Source organism: Diplotaxodon limnothrissa, linkage group LG16 (genome assembly GCF_057381915.1).
Source record: "Diplotaxodon limnothrissa isolate DT_005_m linkage group LG16, D_limnothrissa_male_GT1.1, whole genome shotgun sequence".
Classification (NCBI taxonomy): domain Eukaryota; kingdom Metazoa; phylum Chordata; class Actinopteri; order Cichliformes; family Cichlidae; genus Diplotaxodon; species Diplotaxodon limnothrissa.
The window spans coordinates 2,728,103-2,746,446 of NC_140611.1; the positions used below are offsets into that span (position 1 = coordinate 2,728,103).

Below are 18,344 nucleotides of genomic sequence, written 5' to 3' on the forward strand. Positions count from 1 at the left end.
TTTTTGTTTGGCTTTATACAACATTTGAGTGCCTGAAGTACAAATTATGGCCAATGACACACGTATGACCACGTATGACCACGTATGACCACGTGGCCTCCAGCCGTCCCTGTCATTGATCCATCCATGCTGAAGTGGGGCTGGAGCTCGTCCCAGCTGTTATAGGACAGGCGGCAGGATGTACCCTGTCTATCACAAGGTTCCACAAGTACAATTTCAATGCATGCAACAATTCTGCACAAACCCTGATGCGCTGCCTGACCTTGCTCCTGTTTACAGAGTCACTCTGCTGTTATGGCGTAGATCAGAGCTTCACATCAGACTCTTCTGTCGTGCAGTAACAGCTTCACCTGCCTTCTCAGTCTTGCAGAGTTGTGGTAATACAGTCATGCACAATCCGGAGCACCTCCCGCCGGAGAACTCTTCCTTCCTGGAGCGCAGCTTCGTGTGTCGCTTCCGCTGCCTGCTGGACAATTCCTCGGGCTTTCTGGTTAGTTTAAAGGTTGAAGGTTAAAGGTCAGCTCAGAAAAAAAAGAAAAAATACATCTCATTTCCTTGTGTTAACCAGGCTCTCAAGTTCCAGGGGCGACTGAAGTACCTCCACGGCCAGAGTCTGCTGAGGGACAACGGGGCATGTCACAGACCTCAGCTGGCCCTGTTCGCCATCGCCATGCCCGTGCAGCCTCCGTCCATCGTGGAGATCAGAGCTAAAATGCTCCTGTTTCAAACCAAGCACAAGCTGGACTTCACCCCCACAGGGATCGATAGCAGGTACAGCAAATTATCTGGGCTGGTGTGTTTTTTATATTCTTCATATATTTGCTCTTAAAGTACTTAAAGTCTCAGAAGACCATCCTCAGTCACGGTGGAGTCAGCTTTACCGAATTTTATTCCTCTGGCCATAACTCCACCATTTGTTGTTTCCAGGGGGAAGATCGTGCTGGGCTATTCCGAGATTGAGCTGTGCATGAAAGGCTCCGGATACCAGTTTATCCACGCAGCTGACATGATGCACTGTGCCGACAACCACATCCGCAGTATGTTAGCAATTCAAAGTCAGCCTTCAAATGACATGCTGCAACGCAGCTACTGCAGACTGAGATCGTGCATTAGACCGTGAAGCTGCTCGTGACTCGTCTTAGTCTGAAACTGTCTTTGACGTGTGTCTGACGTTGTTGGGCGTAAATATTTAGTGAATGAACTCTCATTTGCAAGAATATAGTCAAACTTTGTATCAGAGGGAAAGTGTGATTGTGACTTGAGCCGAACACAAACTTTATAACCTGGTGTGGTCGTTTAGTTGGAGCATCGTCAGCTGTGCTGGGACGGGAGATTACAACGAAGTGATTGTGACATCTGGAATAAATGCGGATGTTTATACGCGTTTGGGTGACAGAGCTCGGACTTCAGTTCAGAGGATGAGAGGAGGGAGGAGAGAGCAGTGGCGGGAGGACGAAAGACGATTAAAAATGACATCTACACATGTTAAACAGTTACATAGGTTAGGTTTGATTGTGGGATTCTCTAGGCACGGACATAAGACATCTACACACATGAATCAATGTTTATGAGTACAAAAACCTAAAAAAGACTCATTTTTAAATGTTACAGTGTTTTAAAAACATATTTACAGTGGGGCAAAAAAGTATTTAGTCAGCCACCGATTGTGCAAGTTCCCCCACCTAAAATGATGACAGAGGTCAGTAATTTGCACCAGAGGTACACTTCAACTGTGAGAGACAGAATGTGAAAAAAAAATCCATGAATCCACATGGTAGGATTTGTAAAGAATTTATTCGTAAATCAGGGTGGAAAATAAGTATTTGGTCAATAACAAAAATACAACTCAATACTTTGTAACATAACCTTTGTTGGCAATAACAGAGGTCAAACGTTTACTATAGGTCTTTACCAGGTTTGCACACACAGTAGCTGGTATTTTGGCCCATTCCTCCATGCAGATCCTCTCGAGAGCAGTGATGTTTTGGGGCTGTCGCCGAGCAACACGGACTTTCAACTCCCGCCACAGATTTTCTATGGGGTTGAGGTCTGGAGACTGGCTAGGCCACTCCAGGACTTTCAAATGCTTCTTACGGAGCCACTCCTTTGTTGCCCGGGCGGTGTGTTTTGGATCATTGTCATGTTGGAAGACCCAGCCTCGTTTCATCTTCAAAGTTCTCACTGATGGAAGGAGGTTTTGGCTCAAAATCTCACGATACATGGCCCCATTCATTCTGTCCTTAACACGGATCAGTCGTCCTGTCCCCTTGGCAGAAAAACAGCCCCATAGCATGATGTTTCCACCCCCATGCTTCACAGTAGGTATGGTGTTCTTGGGATGCAACTCAGTATTCTTCTTCCTCCAAACACAACGAGTTGAGTTTATACCAAAAAGTTCTACTTTGGTTTCATCTGACCACATGACATTCTCCCAATCCTCTGCTGTATCATCCATGTGCTCTCTGGCAAACTTCAGACGGGCCTGGACATGCACTGGCTTCAGCAGCGGAACACGTCTGGCACTGCGGGATTTGATTCCCTGCCGTTGTAGTGTGTTACTGATGGTGACCTTTGTTACTTTGGTCCCAGCTCTCTGCAGGTCATTCACCAGGTCCCCCCGTGTGGTTCTGGGATCTTTGCTCACCGTTCTCATGATCATTTTGACCCCACGGGATGAGATCTTGCGTGGAGCCCCAGATCGAGGGAGATTATCAGTGGTCTTGTATGTCTTCCATTTTCTGATGATTGCTCCCACAGTTGATTTTTTCACACCAAGCTGCTTGCCTATTGTAGATTCACTCTTCCCAGTCTGGTGCAGGTCTACAATACTTTTCCTGGTGTCCTTCGAAAGCTCTTTGGTCTTGGCCATGGCGGAGTTTGGAGTCTGACTGTTTGAGGCTGTGGACAGGTGTCTTTTATACAGATGATGAGTTCAAACAGGTGCCATTCATACAGGTAACGAGTGGGGGACAGAAAAGCTTCTTACAGAAGACGTTACAGGCCTGTGAGAGCCAGAGATTTTCCTTGTTTGAGGTGACCAAATACTTATTTTCCACCCTGATTTACCAATAAATTCTTTACAAATCCTACCATGTGAATTCATGGATTTTTTTTTCACATTCTGTCTCTCACAGTTGAAGTGTACCTCTGGTGCAAATTACTGACCTCTGTCATCATTTTAGGTGGGGGAACTTGCACAATCGGTGGCTGACTAAATACTTTTTTGCCCCACTGTATTATGAATTTTATATTTTTGTGACAGGACAACATTCTTTTAACATGAACGCAGGAGACCAGCTGCTGTTGTTTGGTTTCCCATTCTTGCCTAATATAGGATTTCATATAGCATGAATACGAGCACACCTCCTCTCTCACTGTGAACCCTCTCCTGTGTGTCAGTGCTTAAAACAGGAGAGTCTGGGCTGACTGTGTTCAGGCTCCTCAGCAAACCGGGCAGCTGGGTGTGGGTGAAGTCCAATGCCAAGATCATCTACAAAGGAGGGAGACCTGAATTTATCATTGCATATCAGAAAGCTATAAGGTGAGTGTCCCCTCGACTGGTTGTTTAAAGGATGAAATCAGAGAGTCACGTGACACTGTAAGAATAAGAGGTTGTCTGGTGATGGACTGTGTTGTGTCTGGTTGTTCCAGTAACGCTGAGGGTGAGGAGTATCTGCGCCAAAGGAGCCTGATGCTTCCCTTCAGCTTCACCAAAGGAGAGGCCACCCTCTATAACACCGGCCCCACCATGGACATCCTGCAACATCAGTCCAATAAAGTGTTCAGCAACAATGACATGAAGAAGGACGTGGTGCCTGGCTCTTTGCTGGACTGCTTCTTGAGTCAGGATGAAAGTCTTTACACCCAGACTGTGGAGACCCCACTGCCTGTGGATCAAGTGTTCATGGACAGCAGGGCCCTGGTCAGCGTTGTCAGTGATGCGTGGCAGGGGAGCGAGGCAACGGTCACAACAAGTGAGCCTGTTGTGGTGAAAGAGGAGGCCAAGCAGTCCGTCACGGCCGTGATCGGCAGCTTTGAAAAAATGGTGCAGAGTGGGGATTTTTATTCAGCTTTGCAAACACTGGAGGTGGATAACGCCGAGCTCTTAGAGTGGGAAAATGCTCTGAAGAGATTAGGACAGGAGGGTTCGCAGAGTAAGGTCAGTTCTGATCTGGACAGCATCGTCGCCAGCGATGTATTTGACTACATCGACAGCATTTTGTTCAAGGAGAAAGCCGAGGATTGTCTGGACACCGTCCCTCCCAGCTGCCTCACCGCCATCAGCAACCATCAGCAGGAGCCCTTCACTCAGGCTGCCCTCGTCTCAGCCTCTGATCTCTGCGAGCCACAGTTATTACAGGCACCCAGCCCCGACTGCACTTACTCTCCGGTGAAAGGCCCCTACGTTCACCAACAGGATGCGGTCAGTGTACCAGTGGCATCAGGGCAAAGCGCCCAGATGCTGTCTCACCGGGGTCCCCGGCCTGACCCCAGCCTGCCTTCTCTTCAGCAGCTCCAGCTCCATGACATCTTCAGCCCATCTATTGAGCTGCCTGATCTCACTGTCCCTGACATCTCAGATGGTAATTCTTTAGCTCCTTTTCAGTCCCATGACCAAGCGTCTGTCGCACATATGGGCTTCCGTCAGGACAGTTCTGGTCAAGTCCAGCAGTCCAACCATCTTCTGCCACACCAAAGCAGTTTGCAGGCACCTGTAATGGCAGGAAGTTGTCACATACAGAGCTCTGTTCCCCAACCAAACAGTTCACCACCCACTGTTATGGACAGTGTGCCACCACTGATTCCTTGCCAAGACTTTACTTCCTCCAATGCACCTAATATTCCCTTTCAGTTTTCCTCACCTCGCCTGCAGGAAAGTCTTCCATTTGACAAGCACAACCTTCCTCTTCAGCAGTGGCCACAGAGCCAGCAGCAAAAGCTGCTTCATGCTAGCATGATGCAAAATGGACACAAGACCATGCCAGTACTGCAGAGCCAAAATTCACAAAACCAAACCCGTGCTACTTTTTTCCCGAGGAATGGCACCAGACTGAATGGCACACAGCAGGGAGGGCTGGCAGGTTACCAGGCAGCTGCACCCAGCAGCTGCATGTTTTCTTCCAACCCAGACATCCTGTCCATCTCTGAGCCTTCAAGCCTCAAGGTGCCTGGCACATCTTTGGATCAGAGTCCTCCTCAAGGTTCCTGCTACTCCCAGTGGAACCACAGTGAGCCTGCGGTGGACGCATCAGCCATCAACCTGCAGAACCTCAGGGCTCTAATTGTTCCCCCCAATGTGCCTTCCTCAGAGCACTCACACAGCATTCAGCACTACCTAGAAAGCAACAAGCACATACAGGTAAGCACTCAGAACTGAACAGTCACCCCCAGCTTGTACTACAGCATTAGCAGGTGGCCCTGAGTCCCGTCATCGAAATGTCAAATGTATGAATGTAGGAGGCTTTTTTGGAGGAACTGCATAATTGGCAGTGAGAGGTTTGTGTTACCAACGGTAACTGTGGTCCCAACTGCCTTCACATAACATTTTAACAAGTGTGGATTAATGCTGATCCACCACGGTTTCCATGATCATCCTCATCCCATGACTTTGCTCAATGCAAGTCATTGCACAGGAAATGACTTTGCATTGAGCTCCAGACGGAGGGGACCTGATTTAGTAATCACAGTAACAGCTGTCACCTTCTCACCAAGCGTTTCGCTGATGGTCTTGTAGCCCAGTCCGGATGGTCTGTCTTGCCCATGGTAGTGGAGAGGTTGGGATGGAAGAAGCTGATTCTGTGGACAGGTGTCTATGCACATAACAAGTTAAGATTGGGAGTATCTGTAGGGTAAGATTGGTTGACTGATTGATTGTAGTCTGCGAGCCACTTGGGCACACAACCAGTGTGTGGGTGCCAAAGACTTATTTCAGTCAGTGACATGCAAATCAATGCAATCAATCAGTGTTTCTGGATTGTTGGTTTATATTTTGTCTCGCTCCAGTAAAATGAACTACATTCGGCCTTACTTCTGTCCTCTCTTCCCTCACTCGTGAACCCAGAGATACTTAAACTCCTCGCTCCAGGACCTGACCCCTCTCATCGAGGGCAACCCCAGACTGGAGTCCAGCCCCTTTTCAGGAGGCTGATTTCAGAGTGAAACCATGCGTTGAGGTAAACCCTGCTGTAACTAGCTAGGACCTCTCAAACTCACACACCAGCTCAGGCTCCTTCACCACCAAACTGGTTCCAAGTCCCAGTCGCCAGTCTCGATAGTGGGGATTGGTCACCTAGGGCTTCTGCCGCTGGCTGTCGCCCGACACACACTGTGCCTCCTGCAGGCTGTGGGTCTACAGGTGGGCATGTAATCCTCTTCAGGCCGAGTCACATAGGCTAAAGACACTCACCTCATCCTCACCATTTTGCCTTGGGAGACCCTCCCAGGGGGAAAAGCAACCCGACAACATAAGGCCTGGGACACACAAACCCCACGTAAACATGCTGAGGTGGCGATCTGAGCCCTCTGATACTCCTGATTTTAAAATCCAGCTGCAAACCTTTCCTATAATTAAATTGTGAGCAGATGATCCGTCTGCATCTCCCTCGATGCGCTCGCTCTGAGAGGAGAAGAGTCATTGTTGGGACGTGACTCTTGTTGTGTTCTTACTTCCTGTTTTTAACTGGACCGACGTCCTGTTCATAATGTCAGACAGAAACAATATGTTTCGTCATTTTAATGATTCTATGTTCTGCATCTGAAGAAATTATCACCTGTATCTGTTTCCTAAGTGAGGCCTTGGGTATCTGCTCTATTTGCAATCTTTATATTTTTATTTTATCCAAAAAGTTTGTGTTTTTCTGCTAATATGTGCAGCGATAAAGAAATATAACAAGAGAATGTAGTTTTTGGTGTTAAAGGTCAGAGAGTCCCACCCAAAACGACCTGACTGACTCTGCTGTGAGTGTCTTTGTCGGTGTAATGGTTGAGCATCCTGTTGTCTGTCCAGCAGAACGACTCGAGCCCCGCTGAGCACAACAGAGCTTCCTTCACACTTTCTCTGATGCAGCCACACACCTGATGGGATGGAGACACGCCTCCGTGCCGCTGCTGCTGGTGCTACAGTTGCTGGAGAAGGACAAACCCCAGCATATCTTTGCCTGTATCAGTGCTTATCCACACATCCACACACGTACACTTGTTACTGTGTTTTATATCCCTCTGTATCAGATACGCTTTGTCCGGCCTCTGTCGTCTTTAAAAGCTGTTGCTTTAGTGAAGATACACTATGATAATAATGAAGTATGAAGCCACAAGTGCATTTACTATGGTGGAGCTCGGACCAGGTAGGACACAAACAGCCAAAGATGTTATTTAGAGCCATGATGTTTAAGTATGTTCATTCTGATAAAGTTGGGATGAATTTCAAATTTATTATAAAACAGCATAAACGTCAGCGAGCAGTACCTTCCAATATGTAATCTGGATACTTTAGATAAAACCCTTAAAGGGCTTGAGTGCATAAACGTGATACTAGTTGTGTTTGTTTAACAAACGGTCTGCACATGTTATTATGTCATACATGTGTGTTGCTGTGTGCAGCGTAAATGATGGAGAGTTTGTTCCAGGACGCAGAGCTTTGTGAGTTTGGAGGCTGCTGCAGAAATTCAAACATTACTTCATGAAGTCATCGCCAAAACGTAAAAAACAAGCATTGCTGGACCAGAGTCGATGTGGGTGTGGTTGTATGGGAAATGACTAGGGGAACCGGGGGACATTAGAGTCGCTGTAACTGTACGGACGTTCAAGTCGAAGCATGTATCACTGCAAAGTGTTACAAACCTGTGGGAGCTGCACACCTGGACAACAGGTAGCGAACAACTTAAGTTTTAGAGACAGTTTTAGGTATTTCTTAGACTCACAGCTCATTAATAGAATGGACTTCTGACCTGGTTCAAAGGACGTGCTACCTGCAGTTCATTCATACATGCTTTATGAGACGCGTCCAGCTGGATATGCAGCAGCTTTGCTCCCCTTTCCATTATTGTGATGTAGCATGGACAATAAACACATTAAAACTGAGCCATATCCAGTATAACCCTTTAGATTCTCTGTGCCTTCTCACTGAACAGGCAGCTGAAATCATCTCTTATCTATTTTTATTTTTTGCCTTGTTGTAGAACGCAGATCAAATCAAATAAATCTTCCTGGTTGTTGTCCAAGTTCCTCGGTGGTAGGGAAGCCGTGCCTACAGGAGATACTGTATCGAACACGGTTGATCTTTAAGTGCATCCAACGTTCATTCAATGCAAACCAGGGAAACTAAAATGAAAATGTGCCAGTGTTTTCAGTGAAACGTGGAGATGTTTACTGTTTCGTCCACTTTGTTCCTTCTTTGATTTGATTGTGTTCCTCTGATGCATCTGTAATATATTCACACTACATGAAACATCATCTCCAGTCACCTGAGCAGCAACAGCATGAACAAGGCAGCTTCTTATTCCTGCTGCACAGCGGGAATCTGTCATGTTTATATTTGGAAGTGAGTTTTGTTGCAGTGTTTAAATATGAAAAGCATACAATGTTAATTGAAAGCGCACTAAAAGTCTGTAGTTTCTCTTTCCTGCGTCCTGTGTTGTGTCGAATGAGCCGTGATGAAAACATTCACTCCCAGCGTGAAGCACTGACTGTGGAGACCGAGGCCCTTGAGCCCACGAGAGGCCTGTGATGCTGGACTTTGATGCGGACTGAAGCCACTATGAAAAACCCGGAGCCACATGTTTGGCTCAGTCGTGCTGCAGTTTTGACCTTTTCTGCTCGTGCCTTCTTTGTAAAAACAATCAATGTAATCTACTTTCATTTTATCATACTATATGCAAGTTTAACAAATAATTACCTTTTGTCTAATGTTCATAAATATGTGTGCAAGTACGAACATTGTGTTCAGCTTATTTACAACTGTTTGATCTCATTGGCCTTTAAGCCACGTGCCAGAGGTTGGAGGCTTGAACAGCAAGTGGGTTGAGTTTTTGTGTTTTCACACCCACAGCTGTGTGCCTGGGATCAGCTAGTTAGCATATTGGGGTTCTGTGCAACCACATAGTCGTCTTAAGCCTGACGTCTTGGCTCATGGACAAATTTTGGCCACGTTTAATGTAACACTATATGTAAAATAAACGAAGACGAAACTGGTTAGTTAATTGGGTGTTGAAGCACCAGTGTCTACCAGATACATTTGTTTCCAACCCATAAAATGATACTTAGTAGTAAAATGTTTACTGCTGTTATTTTCTTGCTTATTTAATTAATCGGAATAGAGTTTGAGACCACAGGCCCTGAGAGAGACGGGAAAGGAGAGCAGACTTTCTTTCTGTCCTCGAGCGTGTGGCCCAGAAATCAGGAGAGGAAACTGCATGAAAACAAAGCCAACATTTAAACTTGCAGATAAACGCCACAGGGAAAATCTTTTAGTCATTTATTAAACAAACTTGTTAATGGATGTGATGGCTCTTGGCAGTAAAAGTACACTTGCTGTTAGAAATGAGGAGAATTTATGTTTGGGTAATGTCCCATTAATCTCCATCCACTCGATGGAGACGTTTGAGGGGTTTCTTGTCTGATCTTTCAAACAACTATGAACATGTTGATAAGTCACCACATCCATAGTTGGATTAACGCTGTGATTCATGTCCATGACTCCAAAAAGCTGCTCTTTGCCTGTATGTTCACTGCTCTGATGTACTTGTGAATGGATGGATCCTTTCAAACAAAAACATTTTAAAGGAATCCCAGTGAAACGTTTCCAAAGACAGGACAGGACTGAGAAAAGTACTGTGACCTGTTCCCTGTTCACCAGCTAAGACTGTTCAGTTTTCAGAAACCCAAGCGTGGAGTGGCATGTTAAAGTTCATTAACAGTGCAGTTACATGAGGACTGAACGTGCATAGCTCCAGCCCAGTCTCCTGTTCGTCAGTGCCATCATCTTCAGAGTCTCTACTGTATTGTAAAGCTTCCCTTTCACTACTGCTTTTCCTCCGTCGCCCCTGTTGCTCATCTTCACCTGCTCCACCATGCATCGTCACCTCTTTTGCACACTGCCTGTTGCTTTGGATGGTTGACCTCAGGTCTTTGAACTCATCTACTTCCACTGTCTCTGCTCCTTGTGTGTACACCTTCCTACCAGTCTTTGATTTCTTCTTTCTCCAGTGCATACCTCCACCTCTCCAGAGTTTCTTCTACCTGCTCCCTACTCTTACTTCAGATCACAATGTCGTCTGCAAACATCAGAGTCCATGGACACTCCTGCCTGACCTCATCTAACAGACCATGTGTGTATCCATAGCAAACAAGAAGGCGCTGGGAGCAGATCCTTGATACAATCCCACCTCTGCCTTGAGCTCATCTGTCACTCCTGCTGCACACCTCACCACTGGCTCACTGTCCTATATATAGTTCCTGCACCAGCCTCATGTACCTTGCAGTCGTGCAGGACCACAGTTCCCCTCCTGTCACCATCACATCCTTTCTCCACAAAGAGACAGCGTAACTCCTTCAGACCTTCTCCACAGCTCTCTGTTGGTACGCTTGCTTTTCTCTCAGCATGAAGCCATACTGCTGCTCACTGTCACGTTGCTTCTTAAGCAAGTCTTTCCCGTTGTCGTCAACTTCATCCCCCTGTATTTACAACTGCTCTGTGCATCACCCTCGTTCTTGATACCTGTACCACTGCACTTCACCACAGCCATTTCAATCCTTTTTGCAAAATCCACCATAACCTGTCATTAAGCATTCCTCTCCTTAACACTGGTGTACAGGGATGTAGGATCCCCACACACCAGTATTGTCTCCCACCTTTCTCTCACTTTTGAGCTGTAGCAGAGCTGGTTGTAAATTTGCTGGTCTTCATTACTGAAAGTGGGGGAGAGTTCGGTAACATCAGAATACATATTAAATGCCAGCCCGTGTGATAGCTGCTTGATCCACTGTACAAAAAGAGTCTCCTGCTCTCTTGTGCTGGTCTCAGAGCATGAAGAACCCATTTACAGCTATGATGGGGTCTGTTCCGGGATCACCGAGTGTCCAAACAAATGCACTGTGTTTCTTGTCTCTGAACACCCCAAGTACCTAAAGCATGAAGGACAAGTGCTTACCAACGTCTACAGTGCTGCTACAGACGAGCCCCTGCTCAAAAGGAACGGTTACTTATGAACAGACCTGTTGAAATGATTGAACTACAGGCTTTAATCACTTTCATTTCAAGGGTTTAAACAAAAATATATCTTCATCTGTTTAGGAATTTTATTTTGACACATTTCTTTTCAGAACATAATTTTAAATAAGAGTATTGTTTTTGACATTTGGATCTATCCTTTGCCTAAAGTCCATAACCGATGAACATCCCTTGAATTAAAGCTGAAAGTTTCCACTTCAGTCACATCCACAGAGGCTACACAACAAAATGTGTCATTGTCCAATAACTTACCAGATAATTGTTTGATATATCTGCTGTGAACATGCTGCACGGTGAATGATGGGAACTCAGCGTGACACCACGACCACGCTGTTTCACAAAAACTCAAATGCTTGACAATAGAAGGTCCTACCAAGGATTCCCCTCACCGAACAGCTTGTTGATCTGATGAAATCCCTGGGAGGAGTTCATTCAGGTACGAGGCCTGAAAATGGTGAAAAATGTTGCCAAAATTACAGTCTAAACTCCAAATGGCTGACTTCCTGTTAGGTTTAGGTTATGACTCCAAGAGACCTTAAGATAATACATTAGGCTACCAAATTTCAGTCACAGATGAAACAGTGCAGGAGCTGCTTGTTTGAAATGTTGTATTCTGTAAATGTTGTACTTTGTGCTGTGGAGCCAGTTTGCAATATTCCATGACCAACTGCACCACCTGCTCCCACTGGGTGGTGCTCTATTGCTGATAATGGGTACATCAATCTGTTCAGGGCGGGACTTTCATCGTGCCTGTGAAGTTTGGTAGATACTGGACTAGATTTGAGTTATAGCAGTTTTACTTCATTGCAAAACATCAACACTCACCATGCTGCTGGGGTCGCGCCGTTTGTGAAACGCTCACAGTTTTCAATCGAACCTAAGACCAAATCCTCAAAGCTTTCCTGGATAAATCTGAGGTTGCTGGGGTGAAGTGGCTTGAAACTGTACTCCAAAGTGTAAAACATGACATTTCCTGTTCCCACTAGGTGGCGCTGTAACCACTGTTAATTTTAACAACTGAAACGTGTTCGGGGCAGAGCCTTGTCACCTGTAAGAAGGTTGGTCCAGAATGAAGATTCTGGACCTTCAATGAATTTAATGCTTTTGTTTTTCTCTTGCAGCTCAGAACACAGAGGTTGAAAGGATGTATAAACCCACAACATTGTCAACAAGCTTGCTCAAAACATGTAACAGTTTTCCAATACAGATTTCACAAAAAAGGTCTTTCCAGAGCCACTGGGCCCGACAACCATACAAGAAAATGGCACATGAAGTCTGGGATCAAACTGGATTAAAGCAGGCTGAAACATTTTAAAAACAAACAAAAATAATCAATAACCAAAGGATAAAGTCAGACCTCCTGGCAGCAATCTACGCTTGTCATAAACAACTCGGAATTTTTTGGGGAATGATGACTTTTGTAGTGAAAAGGCTGCTTTATTACGGACGATACTGTGCTGAGGGGCCTCAAGTGTAGACCCTCCTCCACAGTTATCAGTGTAATTGTCAACAAGAATCTTTACAGATTCAAAGTTGACCCTTTCGCAGACATCATGTGTGTGTGATGCCTTTTGCTTTCAAAACAACTTTACCTTTTCTGGTCATGTAGCCATAACTCTTAGGTCCTGCTGCAACAAACTCTAATGAAATCATCCTGATCCAACTCGTTTGTTAGATCGCCTAAATATCGACCTAATTCTAGTTCAGATTGATTTTGCTTTGTGAGATAAACAACACTGTCAGTATCGTAGTAAATAGCCCTTTCCTGCAGCTGATCCAAGTAACTGTAGAGTTTCATACGCCCATATGAAGCAGTGAAGTCGCAATGAAGATGTTATCTGTGGAGTTTGGGAGCGGAGTGCAGAGGTCACATAACACCATTGAATAAGAGCCACATCATCGCTGACAAAAGAGAAATAGCTCACTTTGTATTTTGGAGAGAACATGAGGTTAAAGAATTCCTCGGGGTCACTCACCAGTTTGCTCTGCGTGAGATTATTTCTCTGACCGAATTCTCCCCAAAAGGAGTTTAAACACAGTTTGGCCAGTTGTCTTTTAGCGGGGTTTAGTTTTATGTTTTCAGGGTCTAAAGTGATGCCTTGCTTAGCCTGGTAGTCTTTAATGTGAAGCTGTTTAGCCTCCTCAGTTACAGCATCTGATGGGTAGCCTGAAGCCTCTTGTTTTTTTACGCAGGAAATGATGTACATAGTCTGTGAATATTGTGTTACTCTGTTTCTCAAAGTGCCATACCTCGGTGATTCGACTTATTTGATAGCCCTTTTCTAATGCCAGGTTAAATTTAGGGGTGGTCCACACCCCTCTGAGAGCTCTCTCCTCGTTGCTATGGTTACACGCCCCCTGTTGGTTGTTCATTTCAGCACAAGTGAGACAGAGAGTAAAGAGACTCTTACCTGATTTTGTTTTATATGGTAAAACGGGAAAATAGAGCCCTCTGGGTGGGTAAACAACCGCTTTGATAAACCCAAAGTAGTTTTTAGGGTCCTGAAAATCTCGAAAGATTATTTGAGGATGACCTAAGGGGTAACGACAGGTGCTATTTACAAATGGATACAGCGAGGTGACATCCACATACCTGACTTTCTCACCAGGCCCAGCACTACAACGCAGCTGTGCTGGGCTTGTACGGCCTCCAAAGAGTGCATGGCGAGGGTTCAAAGGCTCTGGTGGATCGTAACGTCTGAGAAAGCTGATTACACTCTCATCACTACGTTTTAACTCTGTCCACTCGTGCTCCCAGATTATAACAAGACACACATTATGCTCAGCTCTCAATCTAGCGAGCCTGTCTTGAGTGGCGCTGTTTATGTGTGCAAGAGACGCACCTAACAGGGGATTAACATCGGCCTGATTCGAAAAACACTTAACACAGCCGTGGAAGTAGCAGCCCAAAAATCCCCCACACGTATGTTTTACCCTTAATCTGACCATACCCATCCACATAATAACAACAGAGCTGTTTTTCTCCTTGATTGAGTCCATGTCTGATAAAAACACCTTGTGTGTACCAGAGATATTCGAGCCATTGAATTGAGGATGAGGAAAATGATTTGACCTGATTACGGTAACTTACAGGGCATGGTAATGATAAGATTTCGCTGGCATGAAGTTTGTTAAATAAGTTTTCAGGCACGCGCTTGCAAGCGTGCTGCGGCTGAAAGGATCTACTCCTGTCTCTTCAATAAACCCGTTTCTGAACAATGTGCAACCCCGAGCTAGAATTTCAACATCGTTTTCACAGTATAACAGGACCTCTTTCATGAAATTAAAGGTGCCGAAGCTGACTGAATGATACCATTCGTAAAATTCCTGCCTGCCTTGTGTCGTCATGCGTTCCAGACTATAGGCTGAGGGGGGAGGGTAAGGACCTGCATAAGCTGGGGTTTTGTTTCTAGCTGCGTTTGTTGATCACTTCTCTGCATTTGCTCTTCTTGCATTTGTGGGGTTTACCCTTTTACAGCAATATAATAAAGAAGAGAGCACTTGAGACATTTTTTAAAGATCTGACAGTTGCTTGAGAGTCTTTCACGCCTCTCAATTGGCTTTTTATGGTTCTGGAAACAAAGGGGAGATCTGCAGGTGCGATTACAGTCTGGGCATAACAGCGGAGACAGGATGTCGCTACTACATGTGGATTGCATACAGACAGAGCAGCGATCGGGGCAGAAATGAGATAACACGTGATTATACCCAGTGTAACAGTAATTACAGACAGTCTGTGCCCATAAATCCTTTTAAGTTTTTAATAGCGTAGTAATGATTGTCAAATAAAAGTAAGCACAGGGTTTTTTCTGTATTTGGTGTACTAGTTTGAAATTTACAAAAGCTACGATCATACTCGTTACGGTAAAATACTATAATTTATCTGATTAAAGCCCACAGGCGTTTGATCATTTAGACCAGCTTTTTGTTGAATTTCTCCACCAAAGGCTTCTGCCTGCAGGTCGTTAAAATCGGGGTGCAGAAGGTGGGCGAGACTTATGGAAAAACATAACTTATTCACGGGGTTATGGACTACGTATACAAAAAAAAAACAAAAAAAACACACCTTTTCGTTGTTGAGTATCTGACTAAGATGCCTCAGACCCCCTTCCGGTAGCGGTAAAACGATCTGAGCTATGAGCTCAAGCGAGCCTTCACACATAACCGACCAATTTGATTGCACAGTTCTCAAGAATAAATCTTCAAATTCAGACAAATCATAGTCACGTAAAATGACTGAAACATTATTTTGTAACTGTTGCCCTATAAACTCTAATTGTATAAGATCACCTGGACTTGCATGCGAGAAAATCCTGTTTGTTATTTCACGGGCACTATCCATCCATCCATCCATCTTCTTCTGCATTATCCGGGGCCGGGTCGCGGGGGCAGCAGCCTAAGCAAAGAGGCCCAGACCTCCCTCTCCCCAGCCACCTCCTCCAGCTTATCCGGGGGAATACCAAGGCGTTCCCAGGCCAGCCGAGAGATATAATCTCTCCAGCGTGTCCTGGGTCTGCCCCGGGGCCTCCTCCCGGTGGGACATGCCTGGAACACCTCACCCAGGAGGCGCCCAGGGGGCATCCTTGTCAGATGCCCGAACCACCTCAGCTGGCTCCTTTTGATGTGGAGCAGCAGCTGCTCTACTCTGAGCCCCTCCCGGATGGCTGAACTTCTCACCCTATCTCTAAGGGAGAGGCCAGCCACCCTTCGGAGGAAGCTCATTTCTGCCGCTTGTATCCGCGATCTCGTTCTTTCGGTCACTACCCACAGCTCGTGGCCATAGGTGAGGGTAGGGACGTAGATCGACCGGTAAATTGAGAGCTTCGCTTTTACACTCAGCTCCCTCTTCACCACGACGGACCGGTGCAGCGTCCGCATTACTGCAGCTGCAGCCCCAATCCGTCTGTCGATCTCCGGCTCCCTTCTCCCATCACTCGCGAACAAGACCCCGAGATACTTGAACTCCTCCACTTGGGGCAGGAACTCATCCCCGACCCGGAGTGGGCACTCCACCCTTTTCCGGCTGAGAACCATGGCCTCAGATTTGGAGGTGCTGATCCTCATTCCCGCTGCTTCACACTCGGCTGCGAACCGTTCCAGTGCGAGCTGGAGGCCCTCACCCGATGAAGCCAACAGAACCACATCATCTGCAAAAATCAGAGATGAGATTCTGAGGCCACCAAAGCGAAAGCCCTCCGCCACTTGGCTGCGCCTAGAAATCCTGTCCATAAAAATTATGAACAGAACCGGAGACAAAGGGCAGCCCTGGCGAAGCCCATCACCCACCGGGAACGAGTCCGACTTATTGCCGGCAATGCAAACCAAGCTCTTGCAACGGTTGTATAGGGATCGAATGGCCCGTAGCAATGGGCCAGACACCCCGTACTCCCGCAACACCTTCCACAGGACACCCCGAGGGACACGGTCGAATGCCTACAAAAGCACAAGTTTAACTAAGCACTTTTACTCTGGTTTAACACATTTTCACACACACAAGCACGGACCCCGAGACGCAAGCGCACGAGCGCACACAGACACACAGGTGCAGGCACACTGACCCACCACCAGATGGCGTTTTTTAAGCATGAAAAGTACAAACTTTTTTTAATGGCTTAAAAATAAAATAATGCTATTAGATATAAAACCTTTTTAAATTAATCAATTAGTTCTTTTTTTTGGGGGGGGGGGGAAGCAATGAGCTATGAACTAGCATATTTTGGATGAATATCATATTTTTGTTACTTACTTCCTAGGGTCACAAATCATTTTATTGGGGCCACAAATCACTCTGTTTGACATAAGGGGCCTAATATCCCTCCTTTAGTCGGTAGTTGGATGGGACCGGTCCCTCCTTGGGGTCCTTGGGGATCAGGACCGTCCGACCTTCGGTTAGCCATTCCGGGTGTCTCTCGTCAACTAGCAGCTGGTTCATTTGTGCTGCCAGACGCTCGTGGAGTGCAGTCAGCTTCTTCAGCTAGTAGGTGCGAACCATGTCGGGGCCTGGTGCTGTCCAACGCTTCATACTAGAGACACAAACAAGATGGTGCAGTGGACACATGTGTGACTGCTGTGATTAAAGCATCTTTCTTTCAGCTTAACGAGTGAACCGTCAGCTCGTTCAAACACACGTTAAAGTCCGTTTGGCTCGACACCACCGAACAGAGGCAGCAATATAACACAGCTCACATTAACAGTGCAGTGGATCCTGCTGGTGCCGTGATGTTCAGGACTGCAAACCGAGCAGCATCACTGACTTTCAGCTTGTTGTGTTTGTGGATATATGACTGACTTTAATTATCCATAAATCATTACATTCTCTGTGAGATTAAGCTCAGCTATTGAACAGCGTATATTTTAAAGTAAAGGCTTTAAAACCAAGTTAGTACAAACGTCACTAATGTCACATGACTTTGCTGACATGTGGCCAACAGTAATGTTTTAATGTTCTTCATTATTAAACATTTACACATAAATAAGTGACATCATATTTAGTACTTACTTTTCACAGTTTAGTCTTCGGCCGCTCCGCTTCTGCCGTCTGCGGAAAAATTATCCACACCGACTGCCGTGCTATGAATTGTGGGATATGTTGGGCCACGAAGTCTACACCGCCACAGCCTTAAAATTCAGGGAAATGAAGGACGCATTTGAGGGCCGCATTTCGAGCAGCCTTTGAATTGGGACAGCCTTCGGCGCGCAACTGTGACGTAATCGGCCTTAAAATGCAGCCTTTAAGGCTGCAGACCCTGAATTGGGATACAGCCCACGTTTTATATATTTCGGGAAATCGACGGCGCATTTGCAGTACGCATTTTGTTTGAAGTACACTTTGAATTGGCACAGCCGTCGTCGCGTGGCGGTGACGTAATCGCACTCAAAATGCGTACTTGAAGCGTGCGGTCTCTCAATTGGGACACAGCCTCCGTCTGAGGGCTCAGTTTGTGAGGAGATACAATTCCTACTGCGGCCCTGAGAGAGCGAAAAAACCTGTTCATCACAGAGTTATTAGTAACTGAGCACAGCTTTAAGGTAAAACAATATATCTTTGTGGTTGACGGTGGATTAGCTCAATGAAATACTTTTAATCAAATTTCAATTGAATTTATTTAAAATTACA

At 45.8% G+C, this 18,344-nt stretch overlaps 1 protein-coding gene across 2 annotated transcripts in view; it reads left to right on the plus strand.

The window, feature by feature from the left end:
* The window catches only part of LOC146615561 (aryl hydrocarbon receptor-like), a 41,627-nt gene extending 31,886 nt beyond the window's left edge, over window positions 1-9,741 (plus strand). The window contains exons 6-11 of one of the 2 annotated variants that reach the window (XM_085374001.1): window positions 363-490; window positions 569-771; window positions 928-1,037; window positions 3,400-3,541; window positions 3,652-5,359; window positions 7,007-9,741. In XM_085374001.1, coding sequence (XP_085230127.1) covers window positions 363-490; window positions 569-771; window positions 928-1,037; window positions 3,400-3,541; window positions 3,652-5,359; window positions 7,007-7,078 — 2,363 coding nt within the window. In that variant the 3' untranslated portion in view covers window positions 7,079-9,741. The remainder of the gene's footprint in view (window positions 1-362; window positions 491-568; window positions 772-927; window positions 1,038-3,399; window positions 3,542-3,651; window positions 5,360-7,006) is intronic. The other variant, XM_085374002.1, reaches the window with a different exon arrangement.
* The last annotated feature ends 8,603 nt before the right edge of the window (window positions 9,742-18,344 follow it).